This window comes from Mustela nigripes, chromosome 4, assembly GCF_022355385.1.
Source record: "Mustela nigripes isolate SB6536 chromosome 4, MUSNIG.SB6536, whole genome shotgun sequence".
Taxonomy (NCBI): Eukaryota; Metazoa; Chordata; class Mammalia; order Carnivora; family Mustelidae; genus Mustela; species Mustela nigripes.
In genome coordinates this window covers 135003906-135015835 of record NC_081560.1, presented here as the reverse complement: position 1 = coordinate 135015835, position 11930 = coordinate 135003906, and the positions used below count along the sequence as shown (strand labels likewise).

Sequence of the window (11930 nt, the reverse complement as noted above, 5' to 3'; positions counted from 1 at the left end):
CTCTGTCAAATAAATAAATAAAATCTTAAAAAAAAAAAAAAGAGGGATATGGGGACTCTTGGGTGGCTCTTTGGTTAAGTATCTGCCTTTGGGTCAGGTCATGATCTCAGGGTCCTGGGATCGAGCCCCGCATCAGGCTTTCTGCTCTGTGGGGAGCCTGCTTCCTCCTCTCTCTCTCTGCCTGCCTCTCTGCCTACTTGTGATCTCTGTCTGTCAAATAAATAAATAAAATCTTAAAAAAAAAAAAAAAAAGAGGTCTATGGGGACTCTTGGGTGGCTCTTTGGTTAAGTATCTGCCTTTGGGTCAGATCATGATCCCAGGGTCCTGTGGTCGAGTCTCTCTTCTGGTTCCTTGCTCAGGAGGAAGCCTACTTTTTCCTCTGCCTGTTGCTGTCCTTGCTTGTGCTGTCTCTCTGACAAATAAATAAAATAAAATCCTTAAAAAATAAAAAGATATATATCTAGTGACATGAAACCATTAAAAGAAAAAAAAAGACTAGTCTACATAGTGATTAAAAAACTCTTTGTGAGGGCGCCTGGGTGGCTCAGTGGGTTAAGCCGCTGCCTTCGGCTCAGGTCATGATCTCAGGGTCCTGGGATCGAGTCCCGCGTCGGGCTCTCTGCTCAGCGGGGAGCCTGCTTCCTCCTCTCTCTCTGCCTTCCTCTCTGCCTACTTGTGATCTCTCTCTGTCGAATAAATAAATAAAATCTTTAAAAAAAAAAAAAACAACTCTTTGTGTTCTCATTAACTGTCTTGTGTCTGACTTTTGACATCCCGAAGTGGTATGTGAATTGAGGATGTGTTGAAATTTCAGGATGTGGAAAACGAGCTAGCGGTACAAGTTAGTATGAAACATGAAATTGAACTTGCTATGAAGTTGTTGGAGAAAGATATCCATGAGAAGCAGGATACTCTGATAGGCCTTCGGCAACAACTAGAGGAAGTTAAAGCAATTAACATAGAAATGTATCAAAAGTTGCAGGTAAGGATCTTTTTTTTTTTTTTTTGTAATTTTTATTTAAATTCTAGTTGCATTAACCTGCAGTGGAGTAGAAATCAGTGATTCATCACTTATATACAACATCCAGTGCTCAAGTGCCTTCCTTAATACCCATCACCCTTCTAGCCCATCCTGCACCCACCTCCCTCCAGCAACCTTACATTTGTTCTCTGTCATTAAGAGTGTCTTATGGTTTCTCTCTTTATTTCTTACCCCCTCCCATATGTTTATCTGTTTTGTTTCTTAAATTACACATATGAGTGAAATGATACAGTATTTGTCTTTCTCTAACTTATTCCACTTAGTATAGTACACTGTAGCTCCATCCATGTTCTTGCAAATGTCAAGATGTCTTTTTTGATGGCTGAGTCATATATTCCATTATATATATACACACACATACATGCATATATATACACCACATCTTTATTCACTCATAGATCAGCAGACATTTGGGCTCTTTCCATAGTTTGATACATTGTTGATAATGCTGTTATAAACATCAGGGTGCATGTACCCCCTTCAACTCTGTATTTTTGTATTCTTTATGTAAATACCTAGTAGTGCAATTGCAGGATCGTAGGGTAGTTCTATTTTTAACTTTCTGAAGAACCTCCGTACTGTTTTCCAGAGTGGCTGTACCAGTTTGCATTCCCACCAACAGTGCAAGGGGTTCCCCTTTTTCCGCATCCTCGCCAACACCTGTTGTTAGTTTTATCCGTTTTGACGGATGTGAGGTGGTACCTTATTGTGGTTTTGATTTGTATTTTCTGATGATGAATGATGTTCAGCATCTTTTTATGTGTCTGTTAGCCATCTGGATATGTTCTTTAGAAAAGTGTCTATTCATGTTTTCTGTTCATTTTGTAACTGGATTATTTTGGGGGGGCATTAAGTTTGATAAGTTCTTTATAGATTTTGGAGGTAAGGATCATTCTTAAATTCTTAGAATTTCTTGAGTTTAATGTAAATTGGATGTGACTTTTGGGGAGTTGTTAAGCATCTGCCTTCAGCTCAAGTCATGATTCCGGGGTCCTGGGATCGAGCCCCGCATCGGGCTCTCTGCTCACCGGGGAGCCTGCTTCTCCCTCTCTCACTCCCCTGCTTCTGTTTTCTCTCTTGCTGTGTCTCTGTCTGTCAAATAAATAAAATCTTAAAAAAAAAGAAAAAGAAAATTACTTTTTGTATGAAGGTTTGGTTTTTAACTGTGCCATACTAGTAATAAAAACCAGCAGCTTCTTTTTCTATATGGAAGCTTAAGAAGTGTAGCAATGGAATAGGTATCAAAGAATAAGCAAATCACTTATATGAATTTCTTTTTTAATACCAAAAGGTGTTAAGTGTGAAGATTAAATCTTTTGGGAAAAGTCAATCTAAATATGCAGGACATTTTTGTGAATTCTTTTGTATACTACAGTCCTGAGGAAGATTTATTTTTTCTTAAAAAGCTATTATTTATTTGAGAGAGAGCATAAGCTCAAGGGAGGGGTAGAGGCAGAGGCAGAAGGAGAAGCACACCCTCTGCTGACTGTGGAGACCAGCACAGGCCCTGACTCCAGGACTCCAAGATCATGACCTGATCATGTCAGACACTTAACTGACTGAGCCACCCAGGTGCCCCTTTAATTTTTTTTTTTTAAAGATTTTATTTTATTTATTTTTTTAAAGATTTTATTTATTTATTTGACAGACAGAGATCACAAGTAGGCAGAGAGGCAGGCAGAGAAAGAGGGGGAAGCAGGCTCCCTGCTGAGCAGAGAACCCGATGCAGGGCTCTATCCCAGGACCCTGAGATCAGGACCTGAGCCGAAGGCAGAGGCTTAACCCACTGGGCCACCCAGGCGCCCAAAGATTTTATTTTTTTAAGTAATCCCTACACCCAACATGGGCTCAGATCTATAACTCTAAGATCAGGAGTCACATGCTTTACCTACTGAGCTAGCAAGGGCCCTGAGAAAGATTTAATTTTGACTGAAATGCTTTACTATAGGGGTATCTGGGTGGCTCAGTCAGTTAAGTGTTTACCTTCCACTCAGGTCGTGATCCCAGATCCCCACTCAGGTCATGATCCAGCCCCACATTGGGCTCCCTGCTCAGTGAAGAGTCTGCTTCTCTCTCTCCCTCTGCCCTTCTCCCCTGTTCATGCTCTCTCTCTCTAATAAAAAAGTCTTGGAAAAAGAAAGCATTACAATAATAATTGTTATGAATTCTCTCATAAAGTGACATCACTGTTTAAGTAGATTTATTGCCAAATGTTTTTTATTTAATTTGAAAAATAGCATAATTTACAAGAGTTTATTCTGCTGTCTTCCAGAAATACTGAAGGCAGTATTTTTTTAAATTCCATTTTAATTGAAGACTGATAGTTCTACTGCTTTATATCATAGGAGTATTTTAATCTACAAATTAGCTGTACTCATTTCAAAGTAAAAATTCCATAGTAAAATGGTATACAAAACTTAGAAATATTTAGGTTTAAAAATCAAAGCCACTATAGTGGTTCTTTTTCTTTTCTAAATAGGGTTCTGAAGACGGCTTGAAAGAAAAAAATGAAATAATTGCCCGACTAGAAGAAAAAACCAATAAAATTACTGCAGCCATGAGGCAACTGGAGCAAAGGTACAGCATTTTCAGTCTTAGTTTCTCTTTTTCCTTTTTTTCTTCCTTTTCTTTATTCAACTCTGATACCTGCCACAAAAACCATTAGGAAAATTTAGATTAGGACTTTTTTTTTTTAAGCCCAGCAGAATTTTGCTTTTTTTGTTTTGGTTGTTGCATGGAATCAAGTTGCTTTATATTAGGCTGATTTCATTTGAATTTGCCATTTTGTGGATTTTTTAAAAAAGATTTAATATTGGCAATTTCATGTGATTCAATCTATTACATAAAACAAATACACAAACAAAAACTTTAAAAAAGTGAAAAACGAACAGAATCTATGGTGGAATTATCCCTGATTGATTTCCATGCATATTGATTGTCATATTCTTTGTCATTCACCATCCCTTTATCTGAAATCAGGCTTTGAGTTGGCAGTTTAGTTGTTTCTTTGAGCTAGGACCTTCAACCCAAACCAAGAAATAATTTTATTTAAATTGAATTGTTTTATATTGGCATTTTTCACTTTTATTGTTGGAAAATGTAATGTATTTCCATTGACCTGTCATGTTGGTGTCAACATATGTCTTATCATTGCTTTCTTTGAATCTACTTATGAAAAACATAACTATTAATGCTTTATTGACATGAATATTCTTTTATTGACATCCTCTTTCTTCTTTTTTCTTTTTTGTTTTCTTTATCCCCATTTTTACATTTTGGACATCTTTATTACCTTTTTCTGTCTTTGATTTCTGTCCATTCCATTATGAAGTGACAATGATTTGTTAACTCAAACTAGGACAATTGCAATGTCATTGGTGAAATATGCCAGCAGTGACACTCAGGACCAGTACAAGCTGGTCAAAGATATATCTTTCTGAAAACCACTTGTATTTAAATAGACTAAAAGAGACTCAACAATTTTATAATATATTAAATAGAAAACAATTTATGCTATTAAGTATTTGAAAAGGGTATCAGGAACCCTCTCCACTTCTTGATCTGCTGCTGTGGTAATGCACTGCCATAGAGCAGAGTGGGTGCACTTGGATTTCCAAAAACATACTCCTCAAACCTTGTGCACAAAGGCTGATTTGAGTATTGGCCTTTTGGAGGTCAGGATTTTCAAGTGCAGTTTTATCTTTTTAGCTACTTTTTAATGGAAAATATAAACATTGTTTAAAAATAAGTTGACCCTTTGATTTCACAGTGTGTTGGCACAATTTTTTTCCCCATTGGCCCACTCCTTGCCTAATGGCTTCTTTACTGATTTTTTACTGATGTCTTAAAATAGTTTATAATGCAGATTGGCCATTCTTTTGTGCTCTAGCACCTCAGTTTTCCACTTCTCTTAGCCCTCTTCTATGATAGCACAACTTCAGGCCCTACCTCACTCTGAGTTTTATTTTAGTTTCTGTAATCTTAGAGAAATGCTTGGGTCCCCTGTCCCTCCACGTTAATATTTTAAAATTAAATTTTGATTTAGAGATAACTTGAATGTTACTCTCTTGCTCAGAAGTGGCATTTATACTTCTGAAATGTGTCAGGTTGCCCCACTGGCATGTTTTTAGGAAGAAAAGAAGAGGCCCTGTTTTCAACTAGTTGAATAGATGATTTTGCCTGAGATTCCCTACAAGGAGTTAATGTCTCTTTAATAAGTGGGAAATGTTTTCTTATAAAAATATTGAAGTTAAATCTAAGGAATCCTAGATGGGAGGCAGGGAGTGGAGCTAAGCACAGGGAGAATCAGTGACTTACAAACAAAAACAGAACAAATGGAAATCACATTTTTAGGTAGTATTTAAACATCAGCGATGAACAAAAATGATCTCTAGAGAATGTTGCCAACTAGTACTATATTCTTTTTAATCTTAACACACACACACACACACACACACACACACAGCTTTTGGCATAATTTAGTAAATGCATAAAGATTCTATAGGGAGGACTTTGCTGTTCGAAATAATTTCAGGTCTTGGCTCTTGGCCTTGTAGCACACTTGATTCCTGGCATACACATCCTAACATAATAAATAACAATGTGGCTTCTTCACCTAGTGTAGTCATAAATACTGTGTTTTACATGGTTTTGTAAAAAAGGCAGTAACGCACCCATTATACTTTCAAAGTTAATCCATTCTGCTCTACGTAAGTGGTAAAGACTGTATTGCTTTGCATTGTTAATTATGAACAAGAAATAAAACAAATTTGAAGATAGTATTCTGGGCATATCATATGTTATATTGAAAAAAAATCACAAAACAATTTCTAGACATTGTGTGGCTCTTTCACGTTTGAGTTTGTGAGTTTCCCCCCAAACTTTGTTTTCATTTAGAAATGTTTCTATTTCCCCATTTTTCTTTTATTTGTCTTCTTCACCCTTTTACACCCTAGTTCTAGCCTCAGTTTTACCCAAAGTTGATTTGAATTACACCAGATTGCAGCAAGCAGAGAAGGCGCAAATGGAAGCTGAAGATGAAGACAAGAAATATCTACAAGAGTGTCAGAGTAAATCCGACAATCTGCAGAAACAAGTCTCCCAAAAGGAGAAACAGCTGTGAGTATTTCACTCTTGGAAACAAATACTTGTATTAACATAATTCCCTCCCCAGGCCCCCCCCCCCTTTTTAAAGATTTTATTTATTTATTTGACAGTGATCACAAGTAGGCAGCGAGGCAGGCAGAGAGAGAGGGGGGCAAGCAGGCTCCCTGCTGAGCAGAGAGTGCGATGAGATGCTGGATCCCAGCACCCTGAGATAATGACCTGAGCTGAAGGCAGAGGCTTAACCCACTGAGACATCCAGGCGTCCCCACCCCTTCTTTTTTGCCCATAATGGTAGCATACCTTTAGTTAATGATGCCAGGTAGATTATGGAGTTCTCCTTGAGAAATTAAAAAGAAATTAGAAAACACAATCGATAAACTTGAGTTTTTTGTCCCTTTATTGTTTTCAGAGCTTTTCAACTCTGTTGTTATCTTGCTCAAGGAGAATTTTATTCTTTCCGCTGGTGCATAACAGCAGATGGCCGTTATATTTCTAGATACTGAGTGTAATAGACCTTTGTAACTCAAAGGAACTTGTATTATCAAAAAACAAGAGATTATCTGAGAACGTTTTTATTAATACTTTAGATAGCTCTATATATTTCTTACAAGCTAAGAATGATGTCCATATATGTCACTGGACTGAAAAAAGCAAGTTGCAGACAGTATGTAAGGTATCCCAATTTTTATAAAATTAAAACTGTGCATATATTCATAGTTACATGTATAATAACTATTCACATATGCATATATATTTAAATAAGCACATATGCGTGTGTGTGTGTGTGTGTGCGTGCACGCTTAAAGAATATAGATTCTGGGGAATGATCTCAGGGGAGTGATGGCAGATTGACAGGGGTATTTCAGTTTTTACTTTATAAACATCAGTATTTTCTCCTAGTAAACATGTTAATTCTTTTGTTATTAAAGCAACAATAGCAAATAGTTATGTTTAACAGATCATAAACAAGACTACATGTCATTTATGATATATAACTTGCTAAGCTGTCTTGAGATCCATTGTTTGAGGTGGCATTAAACTCCTCTCAGTTTGTGCTAATTTTCTAATAGTTATGTCAATTATTGAGAGAGGATTTGTTGAATATCCCAGCTGTAACTGTGGATTTGTGTATTTCTACTTTCAGTTCTAATGGTTTTTGCTTCTTGTATTCTGAAGCTTCTTGTATTCTGTTGTTTGGTGCCGACACATTTAGGATTGCTATGTCTTTTTGGCGAATTGACCTTTTTATCAAAACAATATGCCTTTTATGAGCCATGATATGATATGTTTATGATATGATATGATATGTTTATCTCTGGTAATTTTCTTTATCAGATGTTAATAGAGCTGCTTCTGTTTTCTTTTGTTTAGTATTGTCATATAATAGAACATGACTGTTTGCATTTCTCAGTATTTAAACTTTCAGCCTAATCTTTATTATTATCATCAGTATATTTGAAGTAAGTTTCTTATAGTTCATGTTTTTTATCTGTTCTGACAATCTCTTAATGATATATTTAGTTCATTTACATTTAGTGTAATTGTTGGTATGAGAGCATAAGTCTGTTCTTTTATTGTTTTTTTTGTTTTTCATTCCTTTATTTTTTTTCCTGACTTCCCAGGGATTACTTGAATATTATTTAGAATTCCTTTTTGATTTATCTATAGTGTTTTTGAGTGTATCTCTTCATATAGATTTTCTCATGATTGCTCTAGATGCTGTCTTATATATTTGCAGATTTTCAGTCTACTGGTACCAATATTTTACTACTTTGAGTGAAGTGTGGAGGTCTTACTTCCACTTAGATCTTTTTACTCCTTTTCTTTTATAACATAATTCACTTAAATATTTTCTCTGCATAATATTGAGAACCACATCAGACAATATTAGAAATTTCTTTCTTTTTTTTTTTTTTTTTAAGATGTAAACTCTAAGCCCAATGTTGGGTTTGAACTCATGACTGAGATCAAGAGTCACATGCTTTATGACTGAGCTAGCTGTGTGCTCCCACATTAGACAATATTATAGTTTGTGCTTCAAACATTATATATAATTTAGGAAACTTTATTTTTCTTTCTTCATTCCTGATAAAAGTTTTCTTCTGTATCTGAAGAACTTCTTTTGTGTTTCTTTCAGGGTGGGTCTCTTGGCAACAAATTCTCTTATTTATTTTTTTTCATATGAGATCTTGATTTCATCTTCATTTCTGAAAGATCTTTTCAGACTTTTCCTTAGAATTCTGAATTGACAGTTCCTTTCTTTCAGCACTTGAAAACTGTTGTACCATTTTCTTTTGGTTTTTGTAGTTTCTGATGAAAAATACTGTCATTTGAATGACTGTTACTCTATCCAAGATTATTTCTTTGGATTTATCCTTTTTAAGCTTTGGTCGGCTTCTTCAGTCTTTATGTTTATCTTTACCAAACTTGGATAGTTTTCAGCTATCTGTTTTCTAGATATTTTTCCAGTCCAGCTGCTTTCTTTCTACTGGAATTCTTTCGTTTGTTTGTTTGTTTGATTTACTCACTTTAGCGCTCAGTTGGTGAAGCATTTGCCTTTGACTTGGGTTATGATCCCAGGGTTCCTTGGGTTAAGACCTCCATAAGGTTTCCTTCTCAGTGGAGAGCCTGCTTCTTCCTCTCCCTCTGCCCCTCCTCCCCACTCATGTTCTTTCTCTCTCAAATAAATAAATTAAAATCTTAAAAAAAAAAAAAAAGATTTATTTAGACAGGGAGAAAGGGAGTGGGGAGGGCCAGAGACAGAGGGAGAGGAAGAATTCTAAGCAGACTCCTTGCTGAGCATGGAGTCTGACACAGTGATTGATCTCACGACCCTGAAATCATAACTGGAGCCAAAATCAAGAGTCGGATGCTTAACCAACTGAGCCATCCACACTTTCAGCCTCCCCTCTCTTCTCTGGAATTCTGATGACCTTGAATATTAGATTTTTTGTTTTAAATAATCCTATAGGTCTCAGACACTTTTTTTCCCCCCGTTTATTTTCTTCTCTCTTGTTCAGACTGGGTTTCTATTGTAGTGTTGTTGTTGTTTAAGTAGGTTCTGTGCCCAATGTGAGGCTTGAACTCATAACTCTGAGATCAAGAGTTTCGTGCTCTACTGACTAAGCCAGGCAGGTGCCCTTGTGGTGTAGTGTTTTGAAATCCATTCTTTCCTCATCATTCTCCTACTGAGCCCATTTCGTGAGGTTATTGTATATTTCCATTTGACTTTGTTTCCTTCCTCTCTCTTTCTCTCCTTACCAGTCTACAGCCATTCCATCCTGAACGTGCCCAATTTTATCCGATGTTTTATGCTTAAACTTACTCTTTTGTTTCCGGTGTGTTCTTAATTGGTCATAGGAGCATATTCATGATGACTGCTTTAAAATTCTTATCTCTTCAGAATTATCTGACATGTTGGCATCTTTTTTTTTCTCATCCACGTTAAGATATTTCTTGGGTCTTGGTATAACAAATGTTTTTCAGTTGCATTCTGGACACATTGAGAATTATGTTATGAGACTACATCTTATTTAAATTTTAGCAGCTTTCCACTGAAGCCACACAAGCAGGGGAATATAGATGCTGACTCTCTCTCCCTCTCTCTCTTTAAGATGTATTTATTTATTTTAGAGTGCAAGAAGGAGGTGCAACGGCAGAGGGAGGGGGAGAGAGGATCTCAAACAGACACTACTCTGAGCGTGGAGCCTGATGTAGGGCTCAATTTCGTGACCCCTAAGATCGTGACCTGAGCCAAACCAAGAGTCAGACACTTAACAGCTTCTGACTGAGCCACCAAGGTGCCCTGAAACTCACTCTTTATACCAAGTAGGGATAGTATAATCCTAAAACCATTCTGGATGGAATGGAGAAAGGTACTTAACTACTGGGCAGGGATTGAAATCTGTGCTTTCCACTCAGTCTATACTGACATTGTGGAAAAGAAGGGTAGTGCCAGGTGAGGATGGAAATCTAAATTCCCCACTTGGCCTTTGCTGACAGTGGTTGGGGCCCTATGGTTTTTTCCTCTTTTTTTTTTTTTTTTATTTTGCTACAATAGGGGCTTTATTGTCAAAATGGTGTGGTTTTTTTTTTTTTTTCAATTAACATATAATGTATTATTTGCTTCAGGGGTACAGGTCTGTGAATCATCAGTCTTACATAATTCACAGCAATCACCATAGCACATACCCTCCCCAGTGTCCATAACCCAGCCACCCCATCCCTCCTCCCCCACCCCCTAGCAACCCTCAGTTTGTTTCTTGAGATTAAGAGTCTCTTATAGTTTGTCTTCCTCCCCAGTCCCATCTTGTTTCTATCAATGCTAGGCTACCTTTTCTCAGTTATTTAGCAAGAGAGAGCAGACTTTTCTTTTCTCTCTCTCTCTCTCTCTCTTTTTTTTTTTTTTTTGTCTATATCCATTATAGGTAGTGGCTTCTTCAGCACCCACTCTGAGCTATATAGGAGGCAAAAAGAAGCCTCAGGAAACTCATCACCATGTTATTCTGTGCCTTCTGGGGTTCCTACTGCTATGGGGCTAACCTGGTCACTAAGTCTTGGATACTACTATAGAGAGAAGATGTTTCTTTCTGCTAAAACCATGTAATAAACCAAGTAATTTTGTCTCTCAGTTGGTGCCCTGTTGGTAGAGCATGACCGTATGAACAATTTGGAGATCAGGGGAATCCCTGATGGTTCAGAAAAACTGAAACTGTTTCTGTAGAAAGGGGCAGCTGGGACTATGTCCAAGAAAAACGAATTCCATTTTTTTCCTCCTAAAATGGAAATAAATGATTTCTTTCTACGAAAGTATTATATGTTGTTGGAAAATGTAGGAAAATGTGAAGAAAATAAAAATTAGAGACAGGTATTTTTTTTTTAAATATTTTGATGAATACCCCTTTTTTTGCTATGCAGAGATGCTTTTAAGTATTTTAGAAAGAGGGTCATACAACATGCTCTTTAGTACCATCTTTATTGCATGTGCTGTGTCATGGGCAGTGGTTCCTATCAATTAGCATAGGTCTGTACCATCGTATCAGTTAATCTAGAGGAATCCTTTAGTCTGAAAAATTGTGCTTTGTCGTTGGAGTTTGCATATCTTTGATTATTGGTGAGATCCATTTGTATTTATTTTGTGAATTGCCAGTTCATATCATTACTTTTTTCCTTGGAGTGTTCAGCTTATTAATATTTATTTATAAGAGTTCTTTACTCTGCGCATTTCACATACAGTGAAATATTTTTTAAATTTACTGTTTTTATTTTTTTCTATAAAGATTTTTATTTATTTATTTGACAGACAGAGATCACAGGTAGGCAGAGAGGCAGGCAGAGAGAGAGAGGAAGGGAAACAGGCTCCCAGCTGAGCAGAGCGCCCGATGCGGGGCTCAATCCCAGGACCCTGGGATCATGACCTGAGCTGAAGGCAGAAGCTTTAACCCACAGAGCCAGGTACCCCAAAATTTACTGTTTTTAAACTTTATTCATTTAGACATTTTAAATTTTCAGTAGTTATTTTTCCTTTTTTTCTTTATAGTTTCTGCCTTTGGTGGTCAATGTGTATTTTGATAATATATTTATAATAACTTAAAAATATTTTTCCTTTGCTTTTTCACTCAGTTTTTTTCTGATTCTGGATGATAAGGCCACTCAAGGCACTCCATACTTTCGTTCCTTCAGTGTTAGTAACATATACCTGTCTCTGTATTCCTTTGAATTTGTAGTGAAATAGTATTTATCAACAATCTGTAAATTCCATTTAGTGGTATCTTTTCTCTG

At 36.6% G+C, this 11930-nt stretch overlaps 2 protein-coding genes across 3 annotated transcripts in view; both read left to right on the top strand.

Annotated features, from left to right (window-relative positions):
* LOC132016313 (RUN and FYVE domain-containing protein 2-like) overlaps nt 1–6133 on the top strand; it is a 30113-nt gene extending 23980 nt beyond the window's left edge. The window contains exons 11-13 of one of the 2 annotated variants that reach the window (XM_059397545.1): nt 816–983; nt 3523–3620; nt 5999–6133. In XM_059397545.1, coding sequence (XP_059253528.1) covers nt 816–983; nt 3523–3620; nt 5999–6026 — 294 coding nt within the window. In that variant the 3' untranslated portion in view covers nt 6027–6133. Of the gene's footprint in view, nt 1–815; nt 984–3522; nt 3621–4374; nt 5969–5998 lie in introns of those variants that run through there. The other variant, XM_059397544.1, reaches the window with a different exon arrangement.
* Nucleotides 6067–11930, top strand: part of RUFY2 (RUN and FYVE domain containing 2) — a 29987-nt gene continuing 24123 nt past the window's right edge. The window contains exon 1 of the mRNA XM_059397669.1: nt 6067–6112. Within this exon, the coding sequence (XP_059253652.1) occupies nt 6067–6112 (46 nt within the window). The remainder of the gene's footprint in view (nt 6113–11930) is intronic.